Here is a 20,131-nt window from a genome sequence, read left to right as displayed (position 1 = left end):
ACCTTTCGAGCCAAATTGCCAAAGTATCACTAAACAATTGTATTTGAAGTCCAGTTCTTCATCTGTGAATTTATTGTATAATGTAGTTTTAATTTAAATTTACGTTTATTTTCTCTTGTATTAGGGAAAGTGTTGAACAATTGTCCATTTTTAAGAAAATAGGAAGGAAGCCTATGGCATGGCCATGCCAACTCACCATTGGCTCCAGAATCACCATTAACATTGTGGCATACAAAGCAGTAAGTTGTAAATTTTATCCTGATATCAAGTGAGTAAAACATTTCATAAGAACGAGGGTTTGGCAAAGAGCTGATCTGGGGAGCAATGGGAGTGAGGGGCAATATGAGTAGAAAGCCTCAGGATAAGATGGGCAGCACCATAGCTACAGTGGGAGTAGAGAGTGTGGGGCATTGGGATTGAAAAGATTGCGTGGACATAAGAATATGAGGAGGATTAGACTACCCAGTTCCTTAGCCCATTCATCACAATCGTAGCTCATGTTCCAGAGGCATCATCACCTCCTCTGTGGAAGTTTGCCCTAGCCTATTGTTTCCTGATCTATAAAACAATTTTCTACCTTCTATTTAAATGCCCCCAATAATATCGCCTTCGCAGCCTTCTTGAGAGAATTTCAGAAATGGACCAGCCACTGAGAATAAATCCCTGTGCACCTTAGTTTAATCTTGTTAGTTTATTCGCTAGTTTGTGTTTCTCCCACTACTGGAAACATATTGACATCTGTTCTGCCCCTCAGGATCTTAAAAATTTCAGCAAGATCATTTCTCATTCTTCAGCATCCTTAGCTGTCGTGATAGGCCAGTTCCTGGGATGAGATATTTGTTATAGCAAATTTCTTTTGAGCTGCTTCCATTGCCAGCGTATCCTATTTAGATAAGAGGGCCTAAAGCTGTGCACAGTACTATGCTCTCACCATATGTTATACAATTCTTGCAATACTTCTGAATTCCAACACCTTTGCAATAATGGCCTTTGCTTTCCTGACTACTTGCTGCGCCTGACTGATAACCTTTTGTGATTTGTACATAAGAACACTTAAATCCTTCTGGTTTTCACCTGTATGAAATCTTTTTCCATCTAAACGAGAGTCTGCATTGATTCCTTGCACTGAAGTGCATAGTCTCACTCTTCCCAATATTAGCATTTAGAACAGTATAGCACAGGAATACTGCTCTTTATGATCTTCATAAATGATTCAGATGAGGAAGTAGAAGGGTGGGTCAGTAATCACAGATGACACGAAGGTTGGTGGTGCTGTGGAAAAGGTGCGAGGTTGTCATAGATTACAACAGGGCATTGACAGGATGCAGAGCTGGGCTGAGAAATGTGAAGTGATGGCACTTTGGAAGGTTGAACTTGAAAGTGGAGTACAAGTTTAATGGCAGGATCCTTAACAGTATGGAGGAACAGTGGTATATTGAGGTCTATACCCATAGATTCCTCAAAGTTGCCATGCAAGTTGATAGGATGGTGAAGAAGCTGTATGTTGTGTAGCCTTCATTAGTCAGGAGATTGAGTTCAAGAGGAGCGAGGTTATGTTGCAGTTCAAGAACTCTGGTTAGACCACACTTGGAGTGTAGTAGTCATTTTTAGTCAACTCATTGTAGGAACAAGAATGTAGAAGTTTTAGTGAGGTGTGGAGAGGTGTACCAGGATGCTGCCTGGACGAGAAAACATGTCTTATGAAGTAAGGTTGAGCGAGGTAGGGCTTTTCTCTTTGGATCAAAGGTGGTTAATAGGTGACTTCTTACAGATGGATAAGATGACAGGAGGCATAGACAGAGTGGACGGACAACACCTTTTTTCCCAAGGCAGCAATGACTTGTACAAGAGAGCATAGTGATTGGGGGAAAGTATAGGGAAGGGGTTGTTAGAGGTATGATTTTTTTTACACAGAGCAGTGGGTGCATGGAAATCCCTGGCAGAGATGGTGGTAGAGGCAGATACATTAGGGGCATTTAAGAGACTCTTAGATAGGCATATTGATGAAAGAAAAGTGGAGAGCTATGTAGGAGGGAAGGGTTACATTATCTTGGAGTAGATTAGATATTGGCACAACATTGTGGGCCAAAAGGTCTGTACCATGCTGTACTATGTAATAGAGGCATTACCTCTAGGTCCACTCTAGCCAAGCCTTTCAGTATCCTGAGGATTTTAATGAGATCCCCCATTCTTTGAACTCCATCGAGTACAAGCCCAGAGACATAATTTCCATGGTTATATCCTTGTTGTTCCTTTTGGTGAAACTCACTAGATCTTGGTTATCCCTCTACCAATCATTCTACATTCTATCCGTCTATTAACTGGTGAATTACATTGGAGAAGGTGCAAAGGACCTGCAGTGCAATCATGCCCTTCTCCCTCATTGTAAAATATATAATTATCACATTTACAACTTCAGAATTAAAACTCTTTGAACAGGTAACTGAGGAAAAGTTGAAGAAGACCTGGATATCTGTTGATGCCAAATCTCTACGCAAAGAGGATGTGAGGAGAGAGACTGTTTACTGCCTCAATGATGACAATGAGACTGAAGTTACTAGGGAAGAAACTATTCAAGGTACTTTGTACAATTCCTTCGTCAATTTTGTTTGATTCCAACCTCTAATCTGCTCATTAATAATCCGATGCTACATCTAAACAATTTTATTCTGGGATAAGGGAACTCTGCAGGGAAGAGGTTGAAGGAGCAGGGGATTGTGAGAGACATCATGAGGTAAGAGTCAGAAAGACCTTGCTGTAGGCATTGTTACACTTATCAAAGTAGAAGCATTCTCATCCCAGGTAGTGATCTTAGATTGGGAACCCCAAGGAGAATTTAGGGTAGATTCATAGAACACTATAGCACAGAAATGCCTTCGACATCTAGTCCGTGCTGATCTATTAATCTGTCCAGTTCCATTGACCTGAACCAGGACCATAGTACTCCATACGCCTCCTTCCAGGTACCTGTCCAAACTTCTCTTAAATGTTGAAATTGAATCCATATCCACCATTTCGACTGACATCTTGTTCCACACTCTCACCAGCCTCTGAGTGAAGAAGCTCCCTCTCATGTTCCCTTAAACATTTCATCTTTCACCCTTAACTCATGATATTTAGTTGTAGTCTCATCCAAAGTCAGTGGAAGAAGCCTGCTTGCATTTACCCTATCTGTCCCTCTCATTATTTTGTGTACCTGTCAAATCTCCCCTCATTCTCCTACACTCCAAGGAATAAAGAACTAGACTGCAGTTTTGGTTACCCTGCTATAGGAAAGGCATTATTAAGATAGAAAGAATGCAAAGAAGATATACAGGAATGTTACCAAGACTTGAGTGTCTGAGTTACAGAAAGGGATTGGACAAGCTAGGACTTCATTGCAGATCAGAGTCGATGGACTGAATGACATAGTTCTGCTCCTATGTCTTATGGTCTTTATTCTGTGGAATGTAGGAAATAGACGGGTTAACATGTAGAGGTGTATAAAATTAGTTGAAGCATCAAAATGGTGAATGCACTATTTTCTATAAAGGGAAAGGGAATTGAAAACTAGAGAACATAGATTTAAGCAGCACACACAAAATGCTGGAGGAACTCAGAAGGCCACGCAGCATCTATGGAAAAGAGTACAGTCGACGTTTTGGGTCCTGCTGAAGGGTTTTGGTCCGAAACATCGACTGTACTCTTTTCCACCGATGATCCCTGGCCTGCCGAAATCCTCCAGCATTTTGTGTGTGTTACCTGGGTTTCCAGCGTCTTCAGGTTTTCTCTTGTTTCAGCATAGATTTAAGGTGAGAGATGGGAAACCTGGAATTGGCATTGGTTTATTATTATCTCATGTACCACGATACATAGAACGCAAAGCACTACAGCACAATACAGGCCCTTCAGCTGATGATGTTGTGCCAACCTTATAATCTACTCTAAGATCAGTTTAACTCTTCCTTCCTTCATAGCCCTCCATTTTTCTATCATCCATGCATCAAAGTGTTTCTAAAATTCTCTTAATGTTAGGTTCTCGTAATGCCTCTACCACTGCCCCTGGCAAGGTGTTCCACACATTCACCTTTGTATAAAACACTTAACCTCTGCACTTACCCTGTACTTTCTGCCAATCACCTACAAATTATGCGCCATGGTATTATCATTTCCACCCCGGATATCCACTAGATCTATACCTCCTTATCTTGTACACTTCTATCAAATCATCTCTCATCTTCCTTCAACCCAAAAAGAAAAAACCTAGCTTGCGAAATTTATCCTCATAAAACTTCCTCTCCAAACCAAGCAGCATCCTCATTAAATTGTGCTGCACGCTTCTTTAAACCTTCTACATCCCTTTGGTAATGAGACAACCAGAAACAAACATGATATTCCAAATGTGGTTTAACCAGGGTTTTGTAGAGCTGCAACATTCATCGTCGTCGTGGCTATCCCTCGGGGTCAAGGATGATGGTCTTCATTCTGAAGAAGTGGCCCACAGAGTGAAGACGCCTGTGCGTATATTTGTTTAACGTGTAACGGAGGTTGCACTCCAAGAAGCACACGATACTTCACAAATCAATCAACTGATTCCAATGGCATGGAAACCACGACGATTGGAGCTGATGGATTTGTTGCAGCCTTCATCCACCCGTTCCACTGTTGAGGTCTTGGTTGGATGACGAAAGGCAACATATCATTCTTCTTTCTTTAGCTACTTTTTTGCTTCTAATATACAAAAAATGTTTTCAGATTCTTATTAATCAGTTTAGAAATTCATGTTGGCTCTTCTCAATGCAATTATACTTTTCAAGGTGCTCTGTTATTAAACTGATTGTTACAGATTCCAGCATCAGATTAATAGGTTGGTAATTCTGTTTTTCTTTTCTCTGTGTAGTCTCTTTGGTTCTCTCCAATTAACTTCAGAATTGGTACTACTTCAGAAGACAATCGCAGAACATCTACCAGTTCTAAATCCACCCAACAATATTCAGAATACAAATCTTCAGGTCCTTTTCTGCCTACCAATTTATCAAGTACCTTTTGACTAGTACTTAGCTCCTTCAGTTAGAACATAGTACAGTACAACACAAGGACGGTCACTTCAGTCCACACTTAAACACCTAACCAAAGTAATCCCTTCTGCTAATACGATGTCCTTATCCCTCCAGTCTCTGCACATTCATGTATCTTTCTAAGAGCCTCTGAAATGTCTCTTTTGTATTCACCTGCATTACCCTTGTGGTAGGGCACTTAAAGGACCCACAATTCTAAAAAAAAAACTTGCTTTGCACACCTCCTTTGAACTTAACCCTCTCAGCTTAAGTACAGGCCCCCATAGCCTTCTAGCAGTTGACATTTCAAACTTGGGGAAAAGATCTGGCTGTCTACCCTATCTTGACTCATAATGTTATAAACTTCTACCAGGTCTCCCCTCAGACTCTGCTGCTCTAGAGAAAACAACCCAAGTTTGCCCACACTTTCCTTATAGCACATTAGCTCTAATCTAGCAGCATCCTGCTAAACCTCCTTTGCACCTTCTCCAAAAACTCCACATCCTTCTTGTAATTGGGTGACGAGAATTTAATGCAATACTCCAGATGTGGCTTAACTAGAGTTTTATAAAGCTGCAAACTAACTCCCTAACCTTTGAATTCAAACCCTTAATTATTAAAGGCAGCATGCCAAGTGCCTTGTATACCACCCTTTGAAATTGCCAGTACCTCATTCTTGCAAAACTACAGATTCTCTAATATATATCCGGCAGATTTTATAGATCATCTTTCGTGAAGACAGATGCAAAGTAATCATTTAATTCTGATGCCATTATACATTCTATCTGGACTTGGTCCTCTACTCTAAAATGTTCTGTCTCTTCAGACCTTTGTTATTTTTGGCGAATGCATAAATCCTTTTCTTACAGATAAACCAATCTTTACTTTCTCTTGTCAGCCTTTTCGAGTAAAATTTCCTTTGGAAATTTTTGTGCCATAATTTTGCAAATTAGACTTTGCAATCATTACCAATCCGCCTCAGAGAAAGTAATGTCAATTAAGTCACTGAAGCAGAATTAGGACATTCGGCCCATCGAGTCTGCTGTGCCCTGACTGATTAATTGGGTTAAGGGTGAAGGATGAAATGTTTAAGGGAAACATGGGGGGGTTTCTTAACTCAGAGGTGGTGCGAGTGTGGAACGAGCTGCCAGTGGAAGTTGAGGATGAGGGTTCAATTGCAACATTTAAGCGAAGTTTGGATAAGTATGTGGATAGGTAGTTTATGGAGCACTGCGGTCCAGGTGCAGTTCGATGGGACGATGCAGAATATTAGTTTCGCATGGACTGGCTGGCCAAGTGGCCTGTTTCTGTACTGCATGACTCTGCTGTTGAAAGGAGCAGGCAGGGCTTGAGGGATTTAGAGCACATGAGCAGAATATTAGTTATTATTCGTTAACATCATGGTAGGCACAGTCATCGCAGGCCAAGGGGCCTATTCTGTTCTATATTCTTCCGTGTTCTTGGTTCTAAAGTTCATGTAAGTACATCGATTGACAACAGCAGGGCGATACATTTTGTTCCCCCTGGGGAAAATTCAGTCAAGATGATCAGCTGAGAGTTTTATTTTATTTTGCAGGGTTCCGTTATGGTAGTGACATTATTCCATTCTCTCAAGTGGATCAGGAGCACATGAAGTACAAAACCGATGGAAAATGTTTCAGCGTCCTTGGATTTACCAAGTCAGTGCAAGTAGGTGTTGTTCTGAATGTTTGTGTAACCTGGTTTTTGCAATCCCAGTGGCCCACTGGTTATGCTGCACTGTAATTACGCTCAAGCTCATTATTGTGGGCACAGAAAATCACCCGGTATTCAGCATAACCGATCTGGGACTTGCCTCTTAAGGCACTGTTCTTTTCATATCCTCTACATTCAGAGCCATGAGTTGGCAAGTGCTTGGTCTTGCAAAGCCTCTGCAACAGCAAATTGGAATTGGTTTATTATTGTCACATGTACTGAGATACAGTGAGAAGCTTGTCTTGCATACCATCTGTACAGATCAGATGATTAAACAGATCATTGAGGTAGAACAAGCTAAAACAATAACAGAATGCAGAATGAAGTACAAAAACCATAATGAAAGTGCAGTGCAGTAGACTGTGAGGTGCAAATCATAAAGATGTAGATGGTGAGATTAAAAGTCTACCTTCTTGTACCAGAGGACTGCGAGAGTGTCCTGTCTGGCTGCTTCATTATGCGATACAGAAGCTGCAAAGTATTGGACCACAAGATCCTACAGACGAAGGTAAAAACCACTGAGAGGATCATTGGAGTCCCCCTCCTCCCTGTTGAACTTGATCAGTGAGACTTGGCCAGACAGGATACTCTCGATGGTGTCGCTTAAGAAAGTTGTTGGCAAGGGGGTGGGGAGCCTTGCCCACCTCAATCTCCTCAGAAAGTGTAGAAGCTGCTGTGCTGCCTTGACTAATGAGGAGGTGTTGTAGCTCCAGATTAGATCATCCAGCCCCACAGCTTTGCATGTGTTTACTCTGCTAGGATCCTCCACCTTGGATGTGGCCTGACAGAGTGCCTGTTCATCGGAGAGAGGGAGCTTTCCTCGATGTCACATCATTTTTGTGTCAAATTGCGCATAGAGAAATGCAAGCAGGCTTTTATCACTAAGATTGGGTGAGACTACAATTGGAGGTCATGGTTTAAAAGTGAAAGGTGAATGTTTAAGGGAACCTGAGGGGAAACTTCCTCACTCAGAGGGTGGTAAGAGTGTGAAAAGGCTGCCAGTGGAACTGGTGTTTGTTGGTTCATTTGCAACATAAATGAGAATTTTGGATGAGTACATGGATGGGAAGGGTGAGGAGGTCTATAGTCCAGGTCCATGTCAATGGCACTAGGCAGAATTATGGTTCGGCTCAGACTGAAAGGATCAAAGGGCCTGTTTTGATGCTATGATGCTATTTGACTCTGAATTTATGACTAAGTATGGTCTAACCAGAGTTTCGTAGAGCTGCAAATTACTTTTTGTCTCTTGAACTCAGTCCCCTGACTAATCAAGAACAACACACTATACGCCGCCTTAAACATCCTATTAACCTGTGCAGCAACTTGAGGGTTCTATGGACACGGATTCCAAGATCTCTCTGTTTCTCCACACTGCTAAATATCCTGCCATTAACGCTGTATTCTGCCTCCAAGTTCAACTTTCCAAAGTGAATCACTTTACACTTTTCCGATTGAGCTCCATCTGTCACTTCTCAGCCCAGCTCTATATTTATCAATGTTCTGTTTCAACCGACAACAACCTTCTATACTATTCACAATGCTACCAACCTTGTTGTCACCTGCAGACTTACTAACCCATCCTTCTATTTCCTCATTCAAATATATAAAACTCATAAAGAGCAAGGGTCCCAGAGTGGAACACTGCTACTCACTTGACCCCATTACATCTTGAGAATTGACTAAGGTGTAATCCCTGATGCCACCCAGGCCTCCAGGCAGAGTATGCTCCATCTGCTATCACCCTGTACCTCCTATAGACAAGCTATTTATGAATCCACACAGCCAAGTTTACCTAGATCTCATGCCTCCTGACTTTCTGATTGGGCCTACCATAAGGAACTTTGTCAAATGCCTTGGTAGTGAAGTGTTAAATTGATCTTGGAGTAGGTTAAAAGATTGGCACAACATAGTGGGCAGAATGACCTGTACTATGCTGTGGTTTTAATGTTCTAGAAAGCATTTTATTTTATCTCAAGTTAGAGAATTTGATGAATAATTAGAAAGGCTTTATTGCACCCAGGCAGAAAATTATTTGATTTTAATTTCCTGTGATGTTGTTTGCTTTCTAACAGTTACGCCTTAACTAGGTGAATATCACTGTTCTGTGTTTCCTTGAATTACAGGTCTTGCAGAATTATTATGTTGGACGGCAGGCGCTGAAGGTCTTTGCTGCAAAAGATGATGAGGTGAGGAACACGTAAGTCATTGCAATTAGCAGCTCAGCTTCAATCTGTTTTCTTGGGCATGGTCCTATGATATTTCTCCTAGTCTTGGAGTCACTTTTTGGTACATCTTTAGGGATTGGTAATGCCTCTTGTGCCAAGATCTCTGATGTGCTTTTCATCTGATTAAAATACCTTTGGTAGGAGGAAGCTGCATTTTTTCTTTAAATCATCTAGCAACCAATTCAGGGAGAATGACATATTCTGAAGAGGGGTCATTGACGTGGGTGCCGTTTCTCTTCTCACAGATGATGTCAGACTTCCTGTGTATTTCCAGAACTTAGTGCGTTTCTGTTTCCAATTTCCAACATTTTTAATCCACTTTAGAATGTCCTGGCTCTTTTTTTTTGCGGTAATTGCATTTGGAGTGGTGCCAGGGAGATGGTACCCACTTGGAGTCATGCAGTAAACGCAGCTAGTGGTGTCGGGGAGATAGAACCCAGTTGGAGTGATGTCAGGTATATAGGACCCAACTAGATAGTACCTAGTTGGATTGGTGCCAGGGAGATAGCACCCAGTTGGAGTTGTGCCAGGATGATAGTACCTAATTGGATAGTATCTACTTGGAGTGGTGCTAGGAAGCTAGTAACCAGCGAGATAGTACCCAGTTGTAGTGGTGCAGTAAATACATAATGGTGTATGGTGCCAGGGAGATAGTACCCAGCTGCATCGCAACCACTTAGAGTGGTGCCAGAATGATAGTACCCAGTTGGAGTGGTGCTAGAGAGATACTGTCCAGAATTTCCGTGGCTGTATATCATTCTTATTTTACTGATACTACTTCACAGAGTTCCAAATTGCAAAATTGTCTAGATTCTTTGTAAGTTTCAGTAGATTGGAAAACACCAAATAATTTTTCAAGAAAGAGAGAGAAAAAGTAGTATTAAATGAATAATAGATTGTTGACATTGACGTGGAGGGGCAAACAGCCTACTTTTCTGCTTTATGACTTCATGACCATGAGAAATCAAGGAACCAGGTATCACACACAAAGTGCTGGAGGAACTCAGCACACCAGGCAGCATCTATGCAAAAAGGGTAGTTGACGTTTCAGACCAAGATCCTTCATCAGGACTGGAGAAAAAAAAGATGAGAAGTCAGAGTTAGAAAGTGGAAAGGGTGGGTGGGTGGGTGGGGAGGAAGAAATACAAGGTGATGGATGAAACCAGGAGGGAGGGGGAGGGGTGAAGTAAAGAGCTGGGAAGTTGATTGGTGAAAGAGATACAGGGCTGGAGAAGGGGAAACCTGATAGGAAAGGACTGAAGGCCATGGAAGAAAGAAAAGGGGGAGGAGTACCAGAGGGAGGTGATGGGCAAGTAAGGAGATGAGGTAAGAGTGGGAATAGGGAATGATGGGGGTGGGGAGGGCATTACCAGAAGCTTGAGAAATCGATGTTCATGCCATCAGGTTGGAGGCTACCCAGATAGAATACAAGGTGGTGCTCCTCCAACCTGAGTATGGCCTCAACACGACAGTAGACATGAACTGACATGTCGGAATAGGAAGTGGAATTAAAATGCCCCCCTTTCTTCCACGGCCTTCTGTCCTCTCCTATCAGATTTCTCCAGCCCTGTATCTCTTTCACCAATCAAATTTCCAGCTCTTTACTTCACCCCTTCCCCCCACTCCCGGTTTCCTCTATTACCTTGTGATTCTTCCTTCCTCCCACCACTTCCTTACTCCTCATCTTTTTTTCTCCAGTCCTGATGAAGGGTCTTGGCCCGAAATATCGACTGTACTCTTTTCCATAGATGCTGCCTGGCTTGCTGAGTTCCTCCAACATTTTGTGTGTGTTGCTTGGATTTCCAGCATCTGCAGATTTTCTCTTGTATATGAAGGAACAGGTATGCTGACAGCACTAAACTAGGCAGGTTGTGAGTTTGAAGATTGATGTAAGGGCCTTTAGGAGGAAAAACAAACAAGCTGTGTGGAAGAGAACGTAGTAAATGGAATATAATAAAGAATGTTGTGTAGTCCTGTACTTTGATGCTCATAAGAGAAGAATATTTATTTAATGGTTAGAAATCGGATAGTTTTCAAAGGGATCTGGGTGTACTTGCAGTACACCCAGCTCAGTGAAGGCCAAGATGCAGGTACAATAGAAAGTAAATGGTATATTAGTCTTTCTAATGAATGGTTTCATTATAGAAGTAAGGAAGATAGAACAATAAGAACTTTAACTTCCCCTATATTGGGACTTCCTTAGTGCTTAAACAGGGCACAATTTGTTGCATCCAAGAGAATTTCTCGTATGTAGATTGTCCAACTAGAGGGGAGGCCATATTGGTCCTTGTATTGGGAAACCAAGTGATTTAGCTTTCAGAAAGAGAACAATGACTACAGCTTCTTGGGTATTAAGATAGTTGTGAATAAGGATAAATTTGAATCTCAGGGGAAAGTGCTAAACTGGGAGAAGGCAGCAGCTAGGGAGAATAGATTGAGGGGTGTGTTCATCCATCGTTGACATCGATGAGGACCTCGACACCATTATGATAGTGTCAAGACTAGCACATGATTTGGATTTAAGTCTCACTGTCTCTTCCCAATTCCCATCAGGATCCAATGGTAAGACAGAGTGGAGGGGTAGCTATTATTGGAAAACTCACATCAGACATATGACTGCCATGCAAAGACCAGCTGATCAGAATTCAGGACTGACCTTGGAATGGGAATTGAAATTGGCTTATTGTTGTCACATGTATGAGATACAGAGAAAAACTGTCTTGCATACTGTCCACACAGATCAGATCATTGCACAAGTGCATTGAGATAAAATAATAACAATGCAGAATACAGTGTAAGAGCTACAGAGAAAGTACAGTGTAGTTGACCAATAAAGTGCAAGATCCTTAGAGGTAGAATGTGAGATCAGAAGTCCAAGTTGGGTAGCTAGGGAGAGAATAGGACCATTTTAGACTAAAAGGGACATTTATGCCTGAAGCCAGAGGATCCGGGCGAGGCACTAGCGTAGTATTTTGCATCAGTATTCACCAAAGGTCATAGAGGAGAATGAGGTAATTGTAGGGTGTAACCATAAGCCATAGGAGCGGAATTATGCTATTCAGCCCATAGAGTCTGCTCTGCTATTCCATCATAGCTGATACATTACTCCTCTCAACACCATTCTCCCATCTGCTCCCCATAACCTTTGACACCCTGACTAATCAAGAACCTATGAACCTTTAGATTAAATATACCCAATGATTTGGCCTCCACAGCTGTCTGTAGCAATGAATTTCACAGATTCATTGCCCTCTAGCTAAATAACTTCCTCCTCATCCGTGTTCTAAATGGACATCCCTACACTTTGAGACAGCACCGTCTGGTCCTAGACTCACCCACTATGGGAAACAACCTCTCCATATCCATTTTATCTAGGCCTTTCAATATTCGATAGGATTCAATGAGATCCCATCTCATTCTTCTAAATTCTAATGAGTACAGGCCCAGAGACATCAAGCAGTACTCATACATTAACCCTTTAATTCCTGGACTTGTGCTCGTGAACCTCCTCTGGATCCTCTCCAATCCCAGCACATCGTTCCTTAGATAAGGGGCCAAAACTGCTCACTATTCTCCAATTGCAGTCTGACCAACACCTTATAAAGCCTCCTTGCTCCTATATTTTAGTCCTCTCAGAATGAATGTTAGCATACCATTTGTCTTCCTTACCACCAACTCAACCTGCAAATTAACCTTTAGGGAATCCTGCACAAGGACTTACAAGTGCCTTGCACCTCTGATTTTTGAATTGTCTCTCCATTGAAAAAATAGTCCTCACAGTTATTCTTCCTGTCAAAAGTGCAAGACCGTGTAGTTCCTTACACAATATTCCATCTGCCACTTTGTCCTTCTGCAGACACCCTGCTTCCTCAACACTACCTGCTCCTCCAACTACCTTCATATCTCTGCAAGCTTCGCTATAAAGCCATGAATTCTTTCATCCAAATCATCGACATAAACCGTGAAAAAAGTGGTCCAACACCAAACTCAGCGGAACACCGCTAGTCACTGGCAGCCAGCAACTAAAGGCCCCCTTTATTCCCACTTTTTGCCTTCTGCCAGTCAGCCAGTCTTCTATCCATGCTTCCAAGTATCCTGCCATTTACTTTTACTCTGCCTTGGAGTTTGTCCTTCCAAAGTGTACCACCTCACACTTCTCTGGGTTGAACTCCATCTGCCACTTCTCAGCCCACTTCTGCATCTTATCACTGTCTCTCTGCAATCTTCAACAATCCTCTACACTATCCACAACACCACCAACTTTTGTGTCCATCTTACTGAAAAGTCTAACTGTGCAGTTTGTGATTTTTATAAATGATTTGGATGAGAAAGTGGAAGCGTTTGTTAGTAAGTTTGCAGATGACACAAAGGCTGGTAGTGTTGTGGACAATGTAGAAAGTTGTTGTAGGTTACAACGGGATATTGATTGGATGCAGTGATGAACTGAGAGGAGGGAGTTGGAGTTCAATCTGGAAAAGTGTGAAGTGATTCACTTTGAAAGGTCGAACTTAAAGGCAAAATACAAGGTTAATGGCAGCATTCTTAACTGTGTGGAGGACCTTGGGTTAATAGATCCCTCAAAGTTGCAGTGCAAGTTGTTAGGATGATTAAGAAAGCACATGATGTGTTGGCCTTCATTAATTGGGAGATTGAGTTCAACTTGGAGAATTGTGTTCAGTTCTGGTTATCTCATTATCAGAAGGAAGTGGAAGCTTTGGAGAGGGTGGAGAGGAGATTTACTGGGATACTGCCTGGACTAGAGGGCATGCCTTATAAGGATAGTTTGAGTGAACTGGGGCTTGTCTCTTTGAGAGGTGACTTCATAGAGATTTACAAGATGATAAGAGGCATAGATCGAGATTAGAGGCCAGAGACTTTTCCTCAGGCTGGAAGTGGCTAATACGAGGGGACATAATTTTAAGGTGTTTGAAGGAAAGTGTTCAGGAAATGTCAGAGGTAGATTTTTACACAGAGAGTGGTAGGTCAGTTGAACATGTCAGGGGTGATGGTAAAGGCAGGAACATTAAGGGCATTTATGAGATTCTTAGATAGGTATGTAGATGGAATGGAAATGGACTGCTGTGTGGGAGGGAACGTAAAACATGGCAGCATTGTACAGGCCCTTTGGCCCATGATGTTGTACCAGCCCTTTAACCTACTTTAAGATAAAACTAACCCTTCCTTCCTACAAGGGTTAGATTGACCTTGGATAGGTTAAAGGGTCAGCACAACATTGTGGGACGAAGGGGCTGTAATTTGCTGTAGAGTTTTATTAATTGCTGGAATTAGATTTCCCATGGACTGAGTACTGCAGAACAAGGGGTAATGTAGTTTGTAAATGGGAGAGGGAAAATTGTTTAGCTTGGAAACAAAGAAATTTGTTTTCACTCAGAGGAGGGAGAACCTTTGGAAGTTTCTTCCTGTGGAGTGTTTTGGAAGCCCAGTTATTCAGTTCATTCAAAACAGATCAGTAGACTTTTAGATATTAAGGAAATCAAGGAAAAGGGTATTGCTTTCTGTGACTGAACAGTTATCAAAATCCTTGCACCCTGTATCATGCCCTGTCCTTATCGGAACTTGCTGCATCCGAAACCTTTTAAGTTAGTCACGCAAGGCTTGTCCTTATCAAAGCCATGCTGACGTCTCTTTGACTAACCTGTCTCTCTCAATATTGTTTGCCATCCCAAGCTGACTGTACTATTGTAACTGCCTTTCCCTTCTCCTTTAATAAACATGACAGCAATTTAGCATTCCTGGAATTCTGTAGTGTTGACCATTGGAGTGCACTTTGTTTTTGTTCCCCCAGCACGCTGCAGTGGCTTTGTCAGCACTGATTCATTCATTGGAAGAACTGGAAATGGTGGCAATAGTTCGTTATGTTTATGACCGGAGATCACACCCACAAGTTGGAGTGGCCTTTCCTTTGATTAAAGACAAATATGAGGTAATGAGCCTGGCATGACATAAATGGGGATGACATGAAGGTGAAGAGGAAATGATTAAATTTAAGACAAGTGGAAATATTTTTAAGGCTACAGCAGAAATGCTGTAAATATGCCAAGATCATCAGTATTTGTAAAATGAAATGATGCATTTGAGAATCAGGCCTTAGACTGAATCCTAGTTTGCTGCATTTCACTGGCTAGTGGATGTTTCGGTTTTTGCTGTAACAGAATTATAATTGAGACTATATTGGTTTCAAACTAAATTAATCTTTCTTTTTAGATCTTTTTATTGAATAAGTATACAAAAAGGTAAGCCATATAGGCACTAATACACTGGTAGAATATAATATTACACGAGATATTAATACAAAAAAAATGATACAAACAATGTAATTTAAACATAACATACTAAGGTAACATAATAGTATGCTAATTTATATATATATATATCAATAGAGAAAAAGAAAAAAAAAAACCCAAAAAAACCCACCGTGCAACTAACTAAAAGCAAAGCAAAGCAATGGGCTAACTTGGAACCAAGCAGAGTTAAAAAAACTTAAAATCACGTCCTCAATCCCGACCTCCATTAAAAACAGTAAAAAAAACAAGAAGGGTATATAAATATGGAGCAAAAAAAAAGAGGAGAAAAAAAATTATATTAAATGAAAATATTGAATAAAAGATCTCCAGGTCTGTTCAAATTTAAGTGAGGAATCATAAAGATTGCTTCTAATTTTCTCCAAATTCAAGCATAATATCGTCTGAGAAAACCAAAAAAAGGTAGTTGGAGCATTAAGCTCTTTCCAATGTTGTAAGATACATCTTTTTGCCATTAAAGTAAGAAATGCAATCATTCTACGGGCTGAAGGAGAAAGATTACTGGAAATTTTAGGTAGTCCAAAGATAGCAGTAATAGGGTGAGGAGAGATATCTATATTCAATACCTTGGAGATAATATTAAAAATGTCTCTCCAAAAAGTTTCCAGAGTAGGACAAGACCAAAACATATGTTAAAGAGGCTATCTGCCCTGGACATCTATCACAAAAAGGATTAATATGAGAATAAAAGCGAGCTAATTTATCTTTGGACATATGTGCTCCATGAACAACTTTAAATTGAATTAGGGAATGTTTAGCACAGATAGAGGAAGTATTGACTAATTGTAAAATCTGCCCCCAGTCATCCACGGAAATGATAAACCCCAATTCCTGTTCCCAATCTACCCTAATCTTATCAAATGGAGCTTCCTAAGTTTCATAATAATATTATAAATCATAGCCGATGCACCTTTCTGACATGGATTAAGGTTAATTATAGTATCTAAAATGTATGTAGGAGGAAGCATAGGAAAAGAAGAAACTATAGTACTTAGGAAATTTCTAACTTGTAGATATCTAAAAAAATGTATTCTTGATAAATTATATTTATTAGATAATTGTTCAAAAGACATAAGGGAACCATCTAAAAATAAATCCAAAAACCGTGAAATACCCTTAGTTAGTCTTCCAAATTTGAAAAGCACGATCCGTAAAAGAGGGAGGAAAAAATATATTAACTAAAATAGGAATCGCTAGCCCAAATTGGTTAAGATCAAAAAATTTTCTGAATTGAAACCAAATACATAAGGTATATTTAACTATCGGGTTAGATACCTGTTTGAGGTGTTTCAAATCAAAAGGAAGAGAGGAACCTAAAATAGAGCCAAGTGTATAGCCCTGAACAGATTGTAATTCCAATGCTACCCATTTAGGAATAGATAGTATATCCTGGTCAAGTAACCAAAATTTCATATGTTGAATATTAATTGCCCAATAATAGAATCTAAAGTTAGGTAATGCTAAACCTCCATCTCTCCTAGCTTTCTGTAAATGTATTTTACCCAGCCTCGGGTTTTTATTTTGCCAAATAAATGAAGAAATTTTTGAGTCAACTTTATCAAAAAAAGATTTTGGGACAAAGATTGGTAATGCCTGAAATATATATAGAAATTTTGGCAAAAAAAAAATCTTAACTGCATTAATACGACCAATCAAAGTTAATATGGAATAAATAAAGGAAACCATTTAGATGAAAGTTGAATAATATGGTCAATTAAGGGTAAAAAGTTAATCTTAAATAAATCTTTGTATTTACAAGTAATTTTAATCCCAAGATATGAAAAATAATTATTAATCAATTTAAATGGAAAGTTATGATATAAGGGAAGTTGTTTATTAATCGGGAAAAGTTCACTCTTACTAAGATTTAATTTATAACCTGAAAAGAGACTAAATTGTGCTAATAACTCTAAAACAGCAGGGATGGATTTTTGAGGATTAGAAATATATAAAAGTAAGTCATCAGCATAGAGTGATATTTTATGGGACTTTAAGCCCCGAGTTATCCCAGTAATATTTGGAGATTCTCGAATGGCAATTGCAAGAGGTTCTAATGCAATATCAAATAATAAAGGACTAAGAGGACAACCTTGTCGAGTACCTCGAAAAAGAGGGAAAAAAGGTGAGCTTAGAGAGTTAGTACGGACCAAGGCCACAGGAGAATGATATAACAGTTTGATCCAGGATATAAATTTCGAGCTAAAATTAAACATTTCAAGCACCTTAAATGAGTAAGGCCATTCTACTCTATCAAAAGCTTTCTCGGCATCTAAAGAGATAACACATTCAGGAACATTTTGTGAGGAGGTATGAATAATATTTAACAGTGTGCGAATGTTATAAAAAGAGTAACAACCTTTAATAAAACCCGTTTGGTCTTCCAAAATAATAAAAGGAAGTACTTTTTCTAATCTGTTTGCTAATAACTTAGAAAACACTTTAGAATCAACATTTAATAAAGATATTGGTCTATAAGATGCACATTGAGCAGGATCTTTATCCTTCTTTAATATTAGAGAAATTGACGCTCTATTGAAAGATTCGGGAAGTTTACCAAGTTTTAATGAAGCCTCAAAAACCCTACAGAACCAAGGGATTAATGAAGGTGCAAAACATTTATAAAATTCTACGGTAAACCCATCAGGGCCAGGAGCTTTCCCCAAATTCATAGAGGAAATAACATTCTTAATCTCATCAGTGGTAATGGGAGTATCTAGCATAGAAGACATATCCTGTGAAATCTCAGGGAAATCTAGGTTATCTATAAAATCATTCATATATTTAGAGTCTCGAGGAGACTCTGATTGATATAAGGAAGAATAAAAATCACAGAAGGTTTGATTAATCCCCGCATGATCAAGTATCAGTCGGTCATTTTGGTTATAAATCTGATTAATTTGAGATTTAGCATAATTAGACTTCAATTGATTAGCCAGCAGTTTGCCAATTTTGTCACTGTGTACATAAAATTCACTTCTTGTTCTCTTTAATTGGTTTACAATCGAGGACGAAAGTAATAAACTGTGTTCCATTTGAAGTTCAGTTCTTTGTTTATATAACTCCTCAGAGGGAGCTGTAACATATTTCTTATCAATTTCCTTAATCTTGTCCACAATTACCAGCTCCTCCTGCTTCAGCTTCTTCCTCAAAGCAGCAGAATACGAGATAATCTGACCACGAATATAAGCTTTAAAAGTATCCCAAAGAATGTTCACAGAAATATCCTCTGTATAGTTGATTGTAAAAAAAAAGATCAATCTGTTCATTCATAAAGTTAACAAAGTCCGAGTCCTGAAGCAACAGCGAATTAAAACACCATTGTCTATTATTTTGTGTATTGGCCTGAATTTTAATAGAAAGCTTAAGTGGAGCATGATCCGAAATGGTTGTAGAGTCATAATCACATTTAATCACTGAAGAAATAAGACGAGAGTCAATAAAGAAATAATCAATTCTTGAATAGGAATGGTGAACATGTGGAAAAAAAAGAAAAATCTTTTCCCTGAGGATGCAAAAAATGCCAAATGTCCGTCGACCCAGAATCAGAGAGGAATGAATTAATCAACGTTGCAGATTTATTAGGTAAGGTCCGTAGAGGAGCCGAACGGTCCAAAGCTGGAGATAAACAAGTATTAAGATTTCCGCCCCAGATCAATGAAAACTCATTCAAATTCGGGAACTGATTGAATAATGATTTATAAAATTCCGGACAGTCCATATTAGGAGCATAAACATTAACCAAAACTACCTTTTTATTAAATAGTAGACCACTAAACAATAGAAATCTACCATTCGGATCAGAAATAATATCATGTTGTATAAAAATAACTGAGGAGTCTATAAAAATAGAGACGCCTCGAATCTTAGCGTTGGAGTTCGAATGAAACTGTTGTCCCTTCCAGAATTTAAAAAAACGTAGTCTGTCCCCCCTCCGCACACGGGTCTCTTAAAAATAAAATTTGTGCTTTAAGTCTCCGGAACACTTTAAAAACTTTTTTCCTTTTAATAGGATGATTAAGACCATTAGTATTCCAGGAGACAAAATTAATAATAGACTCCATAAACCCTAAAGTCAACCCGCAACAAGGAGGATTGACGATAGGCTCGACCCATGAACCCGGAAAGGGAAAAGAACCAATAAGAGATACCGGGAAGGAGAACGCAACCAATACTTTAATAGTGTACATAGCCCAAGAAAAAAGAATCTAAAACGTGAAGCTCCTCCCACTACCCCCCACCCCATGAGCCCAAGGCTAAATCTAACACAGACCAGCCAGAAAGAAGCAAGCACTAAAACTACCCCCATGACTTCCGGTACACGCTCCCTAAAAAAAGTGTAAATATAAAAAAGATCAGCTAGTTATAAAACAGTAAAAAAATTAAAAAAGGTAAATCAATTAAAACAAACACTTAATATAACAGAGAAAAAGCCAGAAAATATATAAAAAAAACCGCAACAAACCCCAGACCCTATGAGTAAACAAAAAAAGAAATGAGATTATTAACATAAACTAGTTATGAAAACCTACAAAAAAGTAGATTTAAAAACTACAAAATTTAAGGCCTCAGGGGAAATACGTAAAATGACGGTGAGGGAATAACCACCCAGAATCCCCTGGGAAAAAGAAAGGAATGACGCAGATAGAAAGAAAGTTTAGCAACCATATTAATTAATCAAAAATAAACTTTTCTGCCCATATAAGGCAAAAAAAAATTAAAACTCCGATCAAACGGAGATAGTTAAAAATTATGATTAAGATGTTGAAGGTGAAAATTGATCCAGATAACTCTGGGCATCCGATGGAGATTCAAA

At 39.6% G+C, this 20,131-nt stretch overlaps 1 protein-coding gene across 1 annotated transcript in view; it reads left to right on the top strand.

Moving 5' to 3' along the window:
- xrcc5 (X-ray repair complementing defective repair in Chinese hamster cells 5) overlaps nucleotides 1–20,131 on the top strand; it is a 120,277-nt gene that overhangs the window by 54,180 nt on the left and 45,966 nt on the right. Inside the window, exons 7-11 of the mRNA XM_063051492.1 lie at nucleotides 125–239; nucleotides 2,440–2,578; nucleotides 6,613–6,725; nucleotides 8,894–8,956; nucleotides 14,802–14,939. Of these exons, the coding sequence (XP_062907562.1) occupies nucleotides 125–239; nucleotides 2,440–2,578; nucleotides 6,613–6,725; nucleotides 8,894–8,956; nucleotides 14,802–14,939 (568 nt within the window). The remainder of the gene's footprint in view (nucleotides 1–124; nucleotides 240–2,439; nucleotides 2,579–6,612; nucleotides 6,726–8,893; nucleotides 8,957–14,801; nucleotides 14,940–20,131) is intronic.

This window comes from Mobula hypostoma, chromosome 6, assembly GCF_963921235.1.
Source record: "Mobula hypostoma chromosome 6, sMobHyp1.1, whole genome shotgun sequence".
In the NCBI taxonomy this organism is placed as follows: domain Eukaryota; kingdom Metazoa; phylum Chordata; class Chondrichthyes; order Myliobatiformes; family Myliobatidae; genus Mobula; species Mobula hypostoma.
The sequence above is the reverse complement of the archived record's forward strand: the minus strand, read 5'-3'. Positions and strand labels throughout refer to the sequence as shown.